Source organism: Oryza glaberrima, chromosome 3, assembly GCF_000147395.1.
Source record: "Oryza glaberrima chromosome 3, OglaRS2, whole genome shotgun sequence".
Lineage (NCBI taxonomy): Eukaryota > Viridiplantae > Streptophyta > Magnoliopsida > Poales > Poaceae > Oryza > Oryza glaberrima.
The window spans coordinates 28,483,167-28,500,166 of record NC_068328.1 but is presented as its reverse complement, the minus strand read 5'-3'; the positions used below and the strand labels follow the sequence as shown (position 1 = coordinate 28,500,166).

Sequence of the window (17,000 nt, the reverse complement as noted above, 5' to 3'; positions counted from 1 at the left end):
CCTCCCTGAGCATGTGGTCCAGGATGGATTCCATCTTCCAGCGGTGGTGGATGAGGAGAGGGCGCGAGCCTGGTGCTGCTTTATGTAGAGCAGGTTCATCACCATGGACAGGTCTTGTTGCTGTGTACATATATACAAGGGGTAGAGCATGTCAAGAAACACAATGAAATTTGTTACCAGTACTAATTGCTGTAGCACAAGCTGCAAAGAACAATGTTGGGTAAATTATAAACCTCAACATTGAGCAATGTCAGTCAGGTGGAGTGAATCACATTAGTACTGGTTCAGCGTCGAAAGAGTTGACGGCTTTCAGCGTCGCCACGGCTGTCCATGTTGAAGCTAATCGACACCACCTCATCACCGATGTAGTACGCGTTCCGCAGCGACGCAAGCAGCCGCCGCAGCGACTTGGCGCGGTTCTGCGTGATGATGTTCACCGAGATCCGCATCCTGTTCCAGTCTGCGTGAAATCTATAGATCGGTTAGAGCTTTGATGCAGTTTTTGGTTGCAACAATGGCGGATGAGAACTTTGAGGTAGAAGAAGCTTACTAGGCAGCGAGGTGGGGTGGAGGGTGGCCATCCAGAGAACCTTGGAGATGGAGTTGCCGACTTCGACACCAAGCTCAAGGCCAACGGCGCTGACCTCCCGGACTAGTTCGTCCGCACCCTCCTTACTGTCATCCACGCCATCCTTCCGCTGCCCTCTGACTTCCGCAACCCTAGTACTGCGCAGCGGGCGGCGGCCAGCGGCTGTCTCCGCCCCTCTCGCTGGCCGATGCCTTTTTCCCTCTCCGTGCGCGCTCGCCGGCCAACAAGGAAGGATGCCGGGAGGGAGAAAGGAGGCGCCGGTCGCTCCCTCTCCCGTCGTCCAGTCGTCCGTGGATAAAGAGGATGGTGGGTCCCACTCTTTTTTCCTTTTGTCTAACTGACATGTGGGCCCCACATTTTGTTTTTATTTTTTATTTTTATATTTTGCTTCCAATGCCAAGTCATCGCCACGTAGTACGAGTACCAAGTCAAACCGGCCACATAGGTGCCACATCAGCCAAAACCATCATCAAAACCGCTGAGGGACATGCTTTGCACCGGTTTTAATAGTTGAGGGACCCATTATATCTTGTTTTTCAGTTGAAGGACGAAAATCGGATTCGTTGATAAGTTAAGGGACCTCAAGTGAACTTATTCCCTATTTTTTTGGGGGGCGAGGATTCTCTCTCGGTTTTTATCCTTGAGCAGTGCTATGCCTACTAAGAGCAAGTAGCCAAGTACAATAGCAGGCTAAGTCAGCTATAAGCATATATGAAAGAGAGAAGAGAGGATAGAGAGGAAATCGGACTACAAATTTGTAGCCAGCTACAACACGACTATTATATGATTGAGCTATTAGATTGATTATAGATGATTTCGAACCAGTAATTGGTTTATTATTAAACTTACTCTAACATAATTTTAACTTTTTCTTAGTAACAGAGCTATCAACCATTTGATTCAATCGCCACGTCGGAGTTAGTAATTAAGAAGTTAGTTACAATTTTTTTTACACGTACCCTTTTCCTTTATTCATCACAGTAAAAATTATGTCACTTTTTTATATACACTCGGTGAACATACGTTCACTGTATAAATGTAACAGAAAAAAATTCACTCACACCACATAAAAATCACCAACGCCATCAAATCGACGGACCAGATCAAACAACATCTAGCCGTACAAGCCATCCAACGGCTCTCACGCACGCCACGCCTCAGTAGAAGAAGGCCTTGCGGAGCGCGACGGCGACGGCGACGGCGACGGCGTAGAGCAGGATGAAGATGCCGGTGACGTTGATGAGCTTGGCCTCGCCGGCGGACGCGGCGGCGGCGCTCTTCTGGACGAGTCCCGTCTCGGCGGCGCAGACGGCGAGCATGAAGATGGCGAGGCCGGCGGCGACGTGGGCGGGGGCGGCGGCGGCGCGCGTGCGCTCGTGGGTGCCCGGGAGCCAGAAGGCGAAGAAGCCGAAGAGCCACTGGAGGCCGAAGAGGGCGACGGCGAGGATGCCGAGCCAGGAGTGGAGGGAGACGAGGTCGGGCGCCACGGCGGCGTCGTGGAACTTGAACGCGGCGTAGACGCCGAAGATGGCGAGGATGAGCGCCACCAGGTGCACCAGCATGTGCACCATCTTCTGCGTCCGGTGATCCATCGGGATCGTCGTGTACGCCAGTATAGCTGCATTTTTTTTTTTGTTTTTTAGGCCCTCTTTGCACACAACTCTGGATCCAAGATTTTCTGAAACAGGGTATTTCTAGTTTCACGAATCCATAAATCTGGTTCTTTGATTACGTCATATTTTATATGAAATTTAAAATTTTAAATTACTATAATTTAACATACAAACTTCAAATTTACCATATCTATGATAAAGAGTCGTGCCAAACATAGCCTTATGGCCTGTTCACTTTGATGTCATTTTCAACCTTACCAAATTTTGGTAAAGTTACTTTAAAAAAAAGTGGCTACATTTACTTTGCTGCCAAATTTTGATAACTATATAAGAAATCCTGCCAAAATTTTGGCAGCCAAAATTTGGTAAAGTTTTTTTTGGCATCAAAGTGAACATGCCCTTAGATTAATGTGAGAATATCTAAAATTTCAGATTAATATTAATCTATAGTTTCTTTCATTTCCTCCAAGTTATAGTTACCTGTTGTTTAGCAGGATTTTATCGAAGACTTAAAGTTCTTACCATCAGATTTGAATTATATAGAAATATAAAATATAATAAGTGGCATTATGATTGTACTTTGCAAAAATGTTATTAACTTTTTGAAAAGTTCTCTCAGTGCTTATGTGGCTTCAACTTTATCCTTGTTCTTGAAAAAAAAAACTTTTTGTGCTACCTGGCAAAATAGTATTGCAGGGAAAAATAACTAGGACATCGATCAGTTGGACTGAACTTGGCAGGAAAACGTAGCGATCGCAGGGGTTCATTATCGCGAAAATCAGAGGTGACCCTTGGTAAGGACAACCACCCAACACACTGATTTGCACTGATCAAATGAGCTAGGCACAGGTCGAATGCCTTTTGCAGCCACCAAACCTCTACAGAAGCCCATATCCTACTAAATAAAGTGCAGTGCAGTAGTGCTGATTACTGAACAAATTATTGTAATCTTCTCACTAAAAGCCAGTGGCCGATGATGGCCCATGTTGACAACAACACTACTACTACTACATCGATCCATCTTCCGGGGGCTTTTGGCAAGGGCGGAGCTAGAGCGAAATGGATGGTGGTACCACTTGCTTAATTTACTCTATTTTTGATCGAGTTTAAGCTTATGCGGGTACCTAAGTTTGTATTGAGGGGATACATACATGATGAAAATAGATGAGTTATAGCTAAAAAAATTTCTTAACCAGGTTCCTGAGCATCCCCTAATATATACTAGCTCCGCCCCTTTTGGCATTGGTTAATTTAATTTGTTGCAACGTTTTGTCAGAGCAGCGCTTAGTTACTGGACCTTAATTATTTACTAGACACTAATTCACATCGATTCAGAGTGTGTTAGGTTGGTACTTGGTAGTATTTGTTTTACCAGATCAACAACACATGATCGAACCGTACATTGAACTTTCAAACAACGTACGTATGTACGTGATCGATGTCACATGAGCGAAATGATACGAATCCACTTTAAAATTCTGAGTTCAAATCTTTATAGTAGCGAATTTTATATTGTGATATTTGAGGGGCTAAATTCTCAATGTAAAAACATATATCCTGAAGCGAATTTCGGATAAAACATGATCGATGTCACATACCTTCTCCTATTAGAAGAATGAACCCCCAGCACATCACGAATGGATGGACCTGCATTGTTGGAGAAACAATAGTGTTATCAGAAGCGCGAATGAAACGAGCTTTAATTAATCAACAAACGTTTTACTATTTGCCAAGGAAATCATGAAATCAATCAGGGCAGATTAATTAATTAATATGATAAAGATCGAAGAATTGAAGTGTTAAGTATGCATACGTTGAAGATCTGCTCGGGGTCGTCGGACTGGATGTTGATGCCGCCGCGGAAGTGCAGCAGCCACACCAGCATGAGCACAGCGGTGGTCAGGAACAGCACGTGCGCCGCCGCCGCCACCCGCGCCGCCACCGCCGAGTGGTGCCCCCCGCCGCCGATGATCCCTCCCCCGATCGCCATGCCGCTAGTTGCTTCGCTAACCGATGATCTCTCTCGGGAAGCGCTCGCGCTAGTAGCTTCGTTCGATCACCCGCTTCTTCTTCTTCTTCTTCTTCTTCTTCCTCCTGCTGCTGCTGCTGCTTCAAGAACGCGAGGTTTTTAACGCGGGCGAACGCGGCGGCCGCGCGCGAGCGCGGCGGGGCCGGGAGGGGGGTGGGAGGAATCTGGGGTTACACCGGCGAGGGGGTTTTGGGTTTGGTATAATCAGCAGCGCGCGAGTCTCCGGTGTTCAAGCAAGGCATCTCTCTCTCGCTCTCAAACACACCACACACACATGGTGATCTCCCACCATTTTAAGGTAGCGAACGAAGCACTTACGTGCACATACGCATGCGTGCCGGCTAGCTAGCGTTGCAAGGGAGCAAGTAATCTCCATCACGCGCGGAGAAAAACCATTATATTTCTCCGGGTTTAACGTTTTAGAGCTTTGTTCACCCTTCTTTTTTTTTTCTTTACTATTCACGTGCACGCTCACACCACTAGCTGCGTTCCTATCCAGGGGATCCCAACTCTCGCCTCTCATTTTCCACACGCACCCGTTTTTCAAACTGCTAAACGGTGTGTTTTTTTTAAAAAAGTTCCTATACGAAAGTCGCTTAAAAAATCATATTGATCCATTTTTTTCAAAAAAATAGCTAATACTTAATTAATCACGTGCTAATGGATCGCTCCATTTTCTGTGCGGGAGGGATTACTTCCCATCCCCTGAAACCGAACACGGCTAAGGCTGTGTTCGCTGGAATGGGTTGGGAACCATCTCTTGCGCACGAAAAACGGAGCGGTCCATTAGCACATGATTAATTAAGTATTAGCTAATATTTTTTTCAAAAATGGATCAATATGATTTTTTTTTAAGCAACTTCTGTATAAACTTTTTACAAAAGACATACCATTTAACAGTTTGGGAAGCGTGCGCGTGGAAAACAAGGCGGATGGGGTTGGGAACTAGGACTTACGAACAGAGCTAGTATATGCAACACCACACTCATACTCCTATAAATACGTCCCCGAACACATGGTCTAAGAAATGAAAACTAGCAGCACACATCCCTGATCTTACCGAATCTTGTTGAAAATCTACCTACATATGCGGAATATTCATGAGCACCATAATTTGAGTTCTGCACACACTACTACACCACAACAATGGTGCTTTCCCAAAATTGGTTCGCTTTATTGCCATTTTAAACCATACTAAATTTTAGCATTATCAAATTTTTTAAGGCAACAAACTAATGTGGTAATTCTATATTTTTCGCTCTTCAAAAGTTTGCATTATTTTCGCAAGGCATTGAACTAAACACAACCAACGTGTTGGGTGATGCCAAAATCTACCACTAGGACTAGTAGAGAAATCATCTTTAACACCGGTTGAGAACCCCATTAATCCCGGTTATAGCAACCGTGATTAGCAAATCGAGACAAAATACATACCATTAATCCTGGTTATAGCAACCTGATCAATAAATCGAGATAAGATGCATACCAAATAAAAAAAATATGTAGGATGTAGGATTCGAACTCAAGATCTCGCATTTCAACCCTCACACGTATTACCATTCCACCTACTACAAACATCTAATTTGGATAGAGTTGTTTTCTTTTTGAACTAATCCTGGATACATCTTTAGTACTCTCTCCTTCCCTAAATGTTTGACGCCGTTGACTTTTTTAAACATGTTTGACCGTTCGTCTTATTCAAAAACTTTTATAAAATGTGTAAAACTATATGTATACATAAAAGTATATTTAACAATAAATCAAATGATAGGAAAAGAATTAATAATTACTTAATTTTTTTGAATAAGACGAATGGTCAAACATTTTTTAAAAAGTCAACGGCGTCAAACATTTTGGGATGGAGGGAGTACTAGTTAGTAATACGAACCGGTACTAAAAATGCATTTTTAGTTCCGGTTGGTAACATCAACTGGATGCTAAAGATGTTTTTAGGGACTTGTGTTTTTAGAATCGGTACTAAAGAGATTAAGTATCGGTTCTTAGTCCATCTAAGATACTTTCTACATCTACTTTTAATAGTTATATTTGATCTTGACACACAGACCAAGGGTAAGTAATTCTACTTACCATCTATTTAAACATGCTACTAGTCATTTCTCGTAAACAAGCGATTCATTAATATTTACATTTCTCGATGCCCATGTAGCCAATCTTGCGTGAAAGAATAAAGAGTCATGCATTAAATTCGAGAAAGTCATTAAGTTGATAGGCTGTTGGATTGAAATATGCCTATCAAAAATAAATTTTTCAGATTTAGAAATATGCCTATCAAAAATAGATGGAGGGAGTAGTATTTATGTGTTTGGAGCATTGGATAAAAGATGAGTTCTCTAGCAGTGTACCCCTCCGTCCCCAAAAAAATCAAACTCTAGATTTGAATCTAGACACACATGTGTCCAGATTCAAACCTAGGGTTTGATTCTTTCTGGGACAGAGTAGTAGAGTTGAAAGTGGCTATGTGTACAATCTAAACAAGTCATTATTGTCGCGTAAATGCGGTAAACTATGTACAACGTATACACCCTTCGTCTCGTAAAAAAAATTTCTGGAGATGAATATGGAAATCAATTTCTAAGAAATGAATCTCAATAAGCATCCTTTAAAGTTGGTTTTTTATGATTACCGAGAGAGGGTAGGTAGTACGTACACAGCGTGGATAGGGTAATTAAAGGCGTGCAAACCGCAGTAAATATGACGAGAGATTAGTTACACGCCTGAATGATGCATTACGCCCTGTCTGTGCAGACAGTACGTACGGTCCATTAACTGAGGGTGATTAATTAGCAGTACCGGCTTTTGTAACAGTGTAACACCCCACATATATGTCTTTACTGCGATCCCCTGTGCTAAACTGTTTAAGGAGCCAAGGACTGTTTGTTATAATTTCTTAAACTGGCCTGCACACTCGTAAGCTTTGCGAGCCACTTTCTAAAAGGGAGATGGAAAGGAAAGATTAATAACCTACTCTATATATGGTCATCTCGTTGTTTTTGGATAGATTGGTACGTGCTATCTTCAGAAATAAAATTGGAGGTGTAGCCGGGTCCTCTCAGTTTACAAACAGCAATTCAGATTCAGGCCCAAACTAGTTCACAAAAACTAGCTAGGCAGTTAGCACGAACCGCCAAATCTGGGCCAAAAGTATAGGTACCTCCAATTCTCCAAATAAACACACTGGGCCGATAGTCCTTCAGTCCTTCTGTTCCAAACTACTAGTAGGATAATACTACAAGGAATTTTATTTCGTGACGGAGAAAGTACTTCATCCGTTTTAAAAAAACTAATTTAAAATAAAATGAGAAGTTAACTAGTATAGCGAACCTGTATAAGTGGTTATTCAGACTTATCGTACGCGTATCTAGATTCATTGTAATATTAATTAATGCTCTAACATATTCAGCGCTTGCTTATTTTGGAATGTGCTACTATATATTCTAGTAGCACAGTAATAAACAGACGCTCTGGCTACACAAGAAAAAGGAAAAAAAAATTCTTTCGTGGAGTACAAATCAAAAGGAAAAATCCAGTGAAGCTCTGGCTACCAAGCAGCCGGAGGTGCACCGGCTTCGCAGTTCGCGCACATGTCAGTAGCATATCGAGACAATTTTTCATTTGTTTTGACGCAGTACACAAGCCACCACACAGCGCGTAGTAAAAAACAAAGGCGCGTGGCTATGCATCCAGGATGCTTGCTGCTGCATGCTCAGGTAGCCCTGATTGATCGGTTCGTTTCGTTGTTAATTTCATTTTACGTGAAAAAGGAATGGAAGAAACAAAGCCTGCACTGTGGATAAGCTAAGCTACAATTGCACTGCATCCATCTCAACACACAGCTGCCACAGCTGGTACTACTACAACTCTACACAAGCCATCACGCGCAAAGCTGGATACAGGGAATCCAAAAAAGAGAAACTGTTCTCTTCTCATCCAGTAGTACTACACGAGCTGTTCATCACAGCAAAAACAATAAAGGCTGCGAAAACACTGAAACGCCTGCACCTCTGCAGCCTTTTGCCTCAACAATCGCATGTAGGAGTTAAAAAAAAAAAAAAGACAAACTCTAGCAATCATTTGATCGCGAGGATTCTTTTTGAACGAAATAGTATTTGGTAACGATGAATTAATTAGATTTAATAAATTTATCTCATAGTTTTAAGGTGAAATCTATAATTTGTTTTGTTATTAGTATACGTTTAATACTTTGAATGTGAGTCCGTATATCCGATGTGACACACTAAAAATTTTTCGTTCGCAAACTAAACATACCCATATCTATCTATTATCTATCTATCTATCTATTATATACTAAAAGTCCATTAAACTTCCTACAAACGTTCTCATGCCGCCACATGGGACTTCTACAAACGCTCTTAAGCCGCCACGTGGTAATCTAATAAACTGGTAGACCCGCTATTTCAGATTTTCAGTTATTTGATTTACACTTATTTGGTGGACCCAACATTATATGGAATTAGATATATTTTTGGAAAAAAAAATCCATATCCCGCTTGGCCATGCCGTGCGTACAGGAGATCAGAGATGTACGCTCTCCCCTCTATCCCTTTAATTCTCTCCTATTTCTATGCTATATGATAACTCCTATTTCCATGCTATATTAGTCAGATGTAAATCACTATTTATCATAATAGTTTTCAAAAAAAACTTAATCAGCCGGTGTCCACCCTTTTCTCCTATATTGATTAAGTAAAAAACAAAAAACCTAAAAAAATTATAACATATAAATCAAGCTGCTAATTTAAATTATCACGACTAAATTTATGGTGCGAGAAAAAAAATCTACTTCGTAGGTATTCTTGAAAATAAAATACGTTGTGTTGGCTCATGTTCTAAAATTTTACCGGTCACTCAAATAATCATAAAAATGTAAATGAAAAATAGAGAAGAAAATACTCCTGCTACTATGGAATCATGATACTATATGATTTATAAGGAAAACTATAAGAAAACTAAATTCATGTATTTATATTTTAAATATATATATTACGAATACATATCTTGACGTCAAATCTTAACCATCATAAAATTCTAAAAACATGGTAATCGTGATTATATTATTGTATAGAAGTCAACAGATACAGATAACTAAATTATATCTACGACGCCATAAGAAATAAAAGAACCTAACTATGAGTGATCGATGTTCCTTAAAAAAATACTCATTTTATTTTGAATTGATAATAATTTTATTAAATCTGTTATGAAAACTATTTTTCATGTATACAGATTTTTTTATTGTGAAACGGAAGTAGAAAAGATAAATATAAAGCTCTTAGTAGGGTTCAATCTGGTCAGGTTATACGTGAATAAATTAAAGGTCAAGCATATATATGTTCCACTAATCTCTAATGTGTCACTTTCATGTAGAAATACATATCCACCGATCGTCGAGTTACAAATGGTAGCGAAGCATCCGTCCATCACATCGGCTACTATGAGTGTGTAACATCATATCATAAAGATAAAGTGACATTATATTGTAGATTATATTATCTTATATCACTTTATAAATATACGTAGTTGAATACAAACATTATTTAATTTAAAGCTAACGCAAAAACATACATGTCCACGATAATGAGAAAGAGATTCTATAAGAATTTAAACAATAGAAAAACTCAAGAGCATTGATCCTAACAGTAAACAAAAAATATCAACGGCTAATCTATAGGATATATAGAATTGTAAACCATTTCAAGGACCATTAAACGTCCTATAGAACCATCCTACATCATCTATTAAAGCTTCTAAGAAATAAGAAAATAAACTTCAAAAATTCTCTATAAAAGGCAAAACATTCAACGCTTAATCCTCCATTAATTTCATGGTTCCTTTTATCTTGGCCATTGGATGATTTCAATCGCTTTACATATGTATACACACATGATAGCTAGGCCACCATATTGAAGAAAAAAATAATCAAAGCATGTTATCTTATAGAAAATCAAATCACTTAAGGTGTCAAGTGGGGTTATAGTGATTGTTGCAAGGTGTACGGTGTTATAGCAAGGATTATTAGCACCGAGTCGTACGAGATTGCCAACCATCCAATCACAACACTAAAAGAACCCAGTAGGAGTTCCAAAGAGCCACAACAACAAGCCAACAAGGAAAGGCCATGATAATTAAATTATAATGATAAAACGTTCTTTCAACTGCCATATATGTGCATTATTATTTATATCACATCATTTAAAATTAACATGCACAAAATGATAGCATAGTAAATCTTTGCGGTAAAGAGGCTACATATGAAATCATTCAATTAATCCCCTTAACCTTGGAATAATAATACCAAACAAGAACTCAAGTGGGTAACAAACAATTTTGATATTGAATTTTAATCCCTGGAAAGAGAGAAACAAAGAGAAGGGTTCAAGCATTTAGTGAATATTACCCATTTTATAAGATGAGTGTTTTATTTAAAAATATTAGACGGTTCAGCAAACTACTTATTCCAAAGTATTAACATACTATTTAAGAGTAGAGCAGGTAGGACATTCTATCAAAATCATTTTATTTGAGGTTTTTATAATAGAACTATCTAATGATGAACTTGATGAAACTTTTCTACAGTACTATTTGATGAAAACATATTTAAATGATTTTTTTCATGTCATGTTTGGAGATCAAAGACTAACAAAAAAAAACTTTAATGAGGCACTACATATTTATTACCACGCTATAAATTTATAGTACAATGAATAATATTACATAGCATCATTGGAGTAGGGAAACTAGAACAAAGCCATGTCATACCCTAACTCCAAAATCTATATTACCCTAAATTTTATGTGGATTATGTATACATATGCATACATAGTACTTCACTTAGACATTCATTCTCACTTAGTGTAAAATGGTTAACACACTATTATCATATTTAAAGTGCCAAAACTGATTTATAAGCTGACCTAATTATCCATGTAAACTTTTAAACTTTTATGGTGGTACCAAACCACCACTTAATTATAATAACTTTTTGCATAGATGAGTCTCTATTACACCGTTTTATAGGCTACAAACACGCTAGGGAATCATGGATCGTAGGTTGCTTGAAGAATGGATATATACCATAGGAACTTCTAAATTTCATATTTAGAAGTCATATTTGTGGATGCCCAATTTGATATCACTATAAATCATGAGAAAATTAAATGCTCATGAGTCATTAAGAAAAAAAATACAGATATAAAAAAGAATAATTAGTTCGGTATTATGAAAGATCTCAGCTGTAGTTAAAGTTTATACGTGCAAAGGTGTGAAACTCTTAACCATCAGAAATTTGAATGACTAACAACTACATGATGTGGGTGACTGCTATATATATAAATATGAACTTTTTACGGAAACTTTATATATGTATAAAAAAATAGTCATCATAAAAAGATTTTAATACTTAGAGAAAAAGAGAAGCCCGCACAATCGCGCGGGCTACCTCACAAAACTAAAAAAAAAGTACTAATATACTTTCATTTTGTCAAATCTTGATGTTATTGTTTTTCATTTTATCTACTTTAAATATATTTAGCTTTTTACTTTTATAAATCCTGATACAATTTTTTATAAATCCTGATGCAATGAATATTCAAAACTAAACTTATTTTAGAACAAATCAGATGGCTAAAAATAATTTTATTCGGGAATGGAGAGAGTACTCGCGATCACAGGGACGGTCACACGGATTCGAGCCGCCGAGAATCTGAATCCCTCGCGGTCCGTCCATTCAATTCTCGGACGCGGCACCACTCCGGGTCACTGACTCGTGGGGCCCACCCCCACCGCCTCCCTCGGACGGATGGGAGAGCCGTCTTGGATTCCCCTTCGCCTCCTCTCTCCTCCTCCCCTAATCCCCGCCGCGCGGGCGCGGGAGACACCTGTGACGCTGCCGCGTGGGCCCACACGGACGGGGCCCCACCTGCCAGCTCCGGTCCAGCGCGAAATCGCCCCCCCCGCCTTTTCACTCCCGGAGAAAATACCCGGGTTGCCCCTCCTATCCAGCGCCATCCCCACGTGGGCCCCACGTCTCGGTGACCGCGCGGGCCGGCTGAACCGGGTCCGGACCGCACCGGCCGGTAGGGGTAGAACGGTCATTTCGTGCGCGGGGAGGGAGGGGAAAAAAAACCCTAAAACCCGTGGGTCCCACGCATGTGCCCATGTGCCCGGTGCGGTGTGCTCTCGTCTCTCTCCTCGCTTAAATCCTTGCCACCCCAACACTTACTCCTGTTTCTCTCTCTAGTTCTCTCTCTCTTTCTCTCTCCTTGTTTCTCTCTCTAGAGCGGCGCAAATGTGGCGGCGGCGGAGGGGAGGTGGTGGTGGCGGAGGAGGAGGGGGTGTGGCGGTGGCGGTGGCGCTGGCGCTGGCGGTGATGCTGGTGGTGGGGGCGGCGGTGGGGGACACGGCGGCGTCGGACGCGGCGGCGATGCGGGCGGTGGCGAGGGCTCTGGGCGCGGACAAGGCGCTGGGGTGGAGCACCGGCGACCCCTGCTCGTCGCCCAGGGCGTGGGCCGGCGTGACGTGCGACTCGGCGGGGAGGGTCACCGCTGTGCAGGTCGGGAACCGCAGCCTGACGGGGAGGCTGGCGCCCGAGGTCCGCAACCTCACCGCGCTCGCGCGCCTCGAGCTCTTCGACAACTCGATCTCCGGCGAGCTCCCGTCGCTCGCGGGGCTCTCGTCGCTGCAGTACCTGCTCGTCCACAACAACGGCTTCACCCGCATCCCGCCGGACTTCTTCAAGGGGCTCACCGCGCTCGCCGCCGTCTCGCTCGACAACAACCCGTTCGACCCGTGGCCGCTCCCCGCCGACCTCGCCGACTGCACGTCGCTCACCAACTTCTCCGCCAACACCGCCAACGTCACCGGCGCGCTCCCGGACTTCTTCGGGACCGCGCTGCCGTCGCTGCAGCGGCTCAGCCTGGCGTTCAACAAGATGTCCGGGCCTGTGCCGGCGTCTCTGGCCACCGCGCCGCTGCAGGCGCTCTGGCTCAACAACCAGATTGGGGAGAACCAGTTCAACGGGTCGATTAGCTTCATCTCCAACATGACCTCGCTCCAAGAGCTTTGGCTTCACTCCAATGACTTCACTGGCCCCTTGCCTGACTTCTCGGGGCTTGCAAGTCTCTCCGATTTGGAGCTCCGTGACAACCAGCTCACCGGTCCGGTGCCGGACAGTCTTCTGAAGCTCGGATCTCTGACCAAGGTAACCCTGACGAACAATTTGCTGCAGGGGCCGACGCCCAAATTTGCCGATAAGGTGAAAGCAGATGTGGTGCCGACTACGGAGCGGTTCTGCTTGAGCACCCCTGGACAACCTTGTGATCCCCGTGTAAGCCTGCTGCTGGAGGTGGCGGCTGGGTTCCAGTACCCGGCGAAGCTCGCAGATAATTGGAAAGGGAATGATCCGTGTGATGGTTACATTGGTGTTGGATGCGATGCAGGGAACATTACAGTGCTGAATTTTGCCAGGATGGGGTTCAGTGGGAGCATCTCCCCAGCTATCGGGAAGATTACAACACTTCAGAAGCTTATTCTTGCAGACAACAATATTACTGGCACGGTGCCGAAGGAGGTTGCTGCTTTGCCTGCTCTGACGGAGGTTGATCTGTCGAATAACAATCTTTATGGGAAACTCCCTACCTTTGCAGCGAAGAATGTGCTGGTGAAAGCTAATGGCAACCCGAACATTGGCAAGGATGCTCCTGCACCATCTGGATCAGGTGGTAGTGGCGGCAGCAATGCGCCAGATGGTGGGAATGGCGGTGATGGAAGCAATGGGAGTCCCTCTTCGTCTTCTGCTGGAATCATTGCTGGCTCAGTGGTTGGTGCTATTGCTGGAGTAGGCCTTCTTGCTGCATTAGGTTTCTATTGCTATAAAAGAAAACAGAAGCCTTTTGGAAGGGTTCAAAGTCCACACGCTATGGTCGTTCATCCTCGGCACTCAGGGTCAGATCCTGATATGGTTAAAATCACAGTTGCTGGTGGCAATGTCAATGGCGGTGCAGCTGCAAGTGAGACATACAGTCAAGCGAGCAGTGGTCCAAGGGATATTCATGTTGTTGAAACTGGAAATATGGTAATTTCAATTCAAGTCCTCCGCAATGTGACCAACAACTTCAGTGATGAGAATGTCCTTGGCCGTGGTGGCTTTGGCACTGTGTACAAGGGTGAGCTTCATGATGGCACAAAAATTGCTGTGAAGCGAATGGAGGCTGGTGTGATGGGTAACAAGGGGCTAAATGAGTTTAAATCAGAGATTGCTGTGCTGACCAAGGTTCGCCATCGGAACCTGGTGTCACTGCTTGGCTACTGTCTCGATGGCAATGAGAGGATTCTAGTGTATGAGTACATGCCACAGGGGACACTGAGTCAACACCTGTTTGAGTGGAAAGAACACAATCTGCGGCCGTTGGAATGGAAGAAGAGACTTAGCATTGCGCTTGATGTTGCAAGGGGTGTTGAGTATCTTCACAGCCTTGCACAGCAGACCTTCATCCACAGAGACTTGAAACCATCAAACATACTTCTCGGTGATGACATGAAGGCAAAGGTGGCAGACTTTGGATTGGTCCGGCTTGCACCGGCTGATGGGAAGTGCGTGTCAGTAGAGACAAGGCTTGCTGGCACTTTTGGATACCTTGCTCCGGAATATGCAGGTGATCATCCTTTTCTTTTTGCTTCAGTATTCAGATGTTTTGTGTTCAGTATAACAAACAAGCGCAATATATTAGAACTGAGGGATGTCTAAAGTAGCAACACCGACCAAATGCCAAAACTAGAGGCTTAGTGCTCAAGTTTGAAATGATCATTTAACTCTCATTTAGTTATGAGCTTACTCATTCTATAGATGTGGTAGTTGCTTATTAATAAAATTTGATCTCATCTATAGGAGATGTGGTAGTTGCTTATTAATAAAATTTGATGATTCCGAAGGAAAAGTTGTAGGGCAGTATGTGATATCTGAAAACTAACGAAATGCATTTACTCAATCATATATGAAGTCTTGGGTAATCATTTCTGTGATAAACTAGGATGAGTTCAGTGTCCTGAGTAGGTTCATGTAATCAGAATTTGATATTTCACTTGAATTATTATTTTTAGCCTATGGTTGAGCTAACCGTTCTGATTACATGAAGCACAAATGTTAATGTAAGAAATGCTGATTTCTAATTATGTACACAAGCATTGACAAACATTTTTATAAGAGGTTTCTTTTGCATGCTATACCAGCTCTTCGATGATTTGAGCAACAATGCAATTTTTAAAATCATTATTTCTTATGCCCAGGACTGTCACTTCTGGTATTTGTATATCACTTGCACTAACCCTACAAGTTATGTTCTATTTGCAGTTACTGGACGAGTAACAACAAAAGCAGATGTCTTCAGCTTTGGTGTCATCTTGATGGAGCTGATCACTGGACGCAAGGCGCTTGATGAGACTCAGCCTGAAGACAGCATGCACCTGGTAACATGGTTCCGAAGAATGCAACTTAGCAAAGACACATTCCAGAAAGCAATTGACCCAACAATTGACCTCACTGAGGAGACACTTGCAAGCGTTAGCACTGTCGCTGAGCTTGCTGGTCACTGCTGTGCTAGGGAACCACACCAGAGGCCCGATATGGGTCATGCTGTCAATGTGCTCTCTACTCTTTCGGATGTTTGGAAACCATCTGATCCAGATTCAGATGACAGCTATGGTATCGATCTAGACATGACACTGCCGCAAGCATTGAAGAAATGGCAGGCCTTTGAGGATAGCAGCCATTTTGATGGCGCGACGTCTTCATTCCTTGCTAGCTTGGATAATACTCAGACAAGCATACCGACGAGGCCTCCAGGATTTGCAGAATCATTCACCTCTGCTGATGGAAGATAGGTAGCTTGTGTGAAATCTCAAGCTTGACGGAAGCAGAACATCCAAGTGATCCTTTTTGTTCATTCCTTTAGTCTCCTCACTCCCCTGCTTTTTAATGTTTCTTGGTTTGGCTATGTGCTGCCTTGTAGCTGTCCTTTGATCATGTATCTTGTGATCTTGACTCAAGAATTGCCTGGAAGTTTGCAAATTTGCTAACTGTTCTGTTCTGCCATATTTCTGAGCTTAAAACAGGAGCGGTGAAGGGCTGCTGGGCTGTATCAACACTACTCCCTGCTCCTTAACATCATCTCAGTTGTAGTCATTGTTGCTACTGTATTCTTTTAGTTCTATGATGATCATGATTGTACCAGAACCATCTCAATTATTGGAGACCGTGGTCAGGGCGTCAGGCCGTCTCCTAACTGTCAAAATTATTGAACCGATAGATACCTTGTCATGTGATTGCTAACCAGGTTGGAAGTAGTTATAAAACTAATCCGTTTGGTACCTGGAGCCTGAAGAGGCATCGGGTGCGGCTCCAATCTTCAAAGCTGCAGCTGCTCCAACACGCTAACCCTGATTGCACTGTTGTACCTAAGATCATGTGACACACAGCTTCAGTTTGGTGCCTGCCAAAAAAAAAAAAAAAGCTTCAGGTTTCAGGCAGCTGTGCGACGCATCGACAGCACAGCGTACTATGCTCCCATGTTAGAGAAACCTAACTGCAATAGGAGCTGGGACAACGGACAGTGACGCTGATGCTTTGCTGAATTAATGCGTCATCAGGTAGCCTTAAAACCGAAATAAGACAATAATAGACACAAGAGGCGACTGTGACGCTGGTTTCTGGACGGTGATTGAGACCTGGAATGCG

At 42.7% G+C, this 17,000-nt stretch overlaps 2 protein-coding genes across 3 annotated transcripts; one reads left to right on the top strand and one right to left on the bottom strand.

The window, feature by feature from the left end:
* Positions 1 to 1,491: 1,491 nt before the first annotated feature.
* LOC127767843 (probable transmembrane ascorbate ferrireductase 3) lies at positions 1,492 to 4,615 on the bottom strand. 2 transcript variants are annotated; one of them, XM_052293298.1, is made up of 3 exons: positions 4,016 to 4,615; positions 3,801 to 3,849; positions 1,492 to 2,267 (listed from the first exon to the last, which is right to left on the bottom strand). In XM_052293298.1, exons 1-3 carry the CDS (start codon positions 4,190 to 4,192, stop codon positions 1,747 to 1,749), a joined length of 747 nt encoding a protein of 248 aa, XP_052149258.1. In that variant the 5' UTR covers positions 4,193 to 4,615; the 3' UTR covers positions 1,492 to 1,746. The 2 variants fall into 2 exon arrangements, with proteins under 2 accessions (XP_052149258.1, XP_052149259.1); XM_052293299.1 differs by having other exon boundaries at positions 1,498 to 2,207; positions 4,016 to 4,611.
* Positions 4,616 to 12,542: 7,927 nt separating this feature from the next.
* On the top strand, positions 12,543 to 16,408 carry LOC127766857 (receptor protein kinase TMK1-like). The gene is made up of 2 exons (XM_052292017.1): positions 12,543 to 14,922; positions 15,618 to 16,408. Exons 1-2 carry the CDS (start codon positions 12,558 to 12,560, stop codon positions 16,145 to 16,147), a joined length of 2,895 nt encoding a protein of 964 aa, XP_052147977.1. The 5' UTR covers positions 12,543 to 12,557; the 3' UTR covers positions 16,148 to 16,408.
* Positions 16,409 to 17,000: the final 592 nt, after the last annotated feature.

Bases quoted from the DNA above. Each gene is read 5' to 3' on its own strand.
- LOC127766857 (XM_052292017.1), top strand. From the start codon at position 12,558: ATGTGGCGGCGGCGGAGGGGAGGTGGTGGTGGCGGAGGAGGAGGGGGT. The intron at 14,923-15,617 runs GTGATCATCCTT...TTCTATTTGCAG, and splicing joins CCTTGCTCCGGAATATGCAG to TTACTGGACGAGTAACAACA.
- LOC127767843 (XM_052293298.1), bottom strand. From the start codon at position 4,192: ATGGCGATCGGGGGAGGGATCATCGGCGGCGGGGGGCACCACTCGGCG. The intron at 3,850-4,015 runs GTATGCATACTT...CCAACAATGCAG, and splicing joins ACCCCGAGCAGATCTTCAAC to GTCCATCCATTCGTGATGTG. The intron at 2,268-3,800 runs GTATGTGACATC...ACCCTGTTTCAG, and splicing joins CATTCTTCTAATAGGAGAAG to AAAATCTTGGATCCAGAGTT.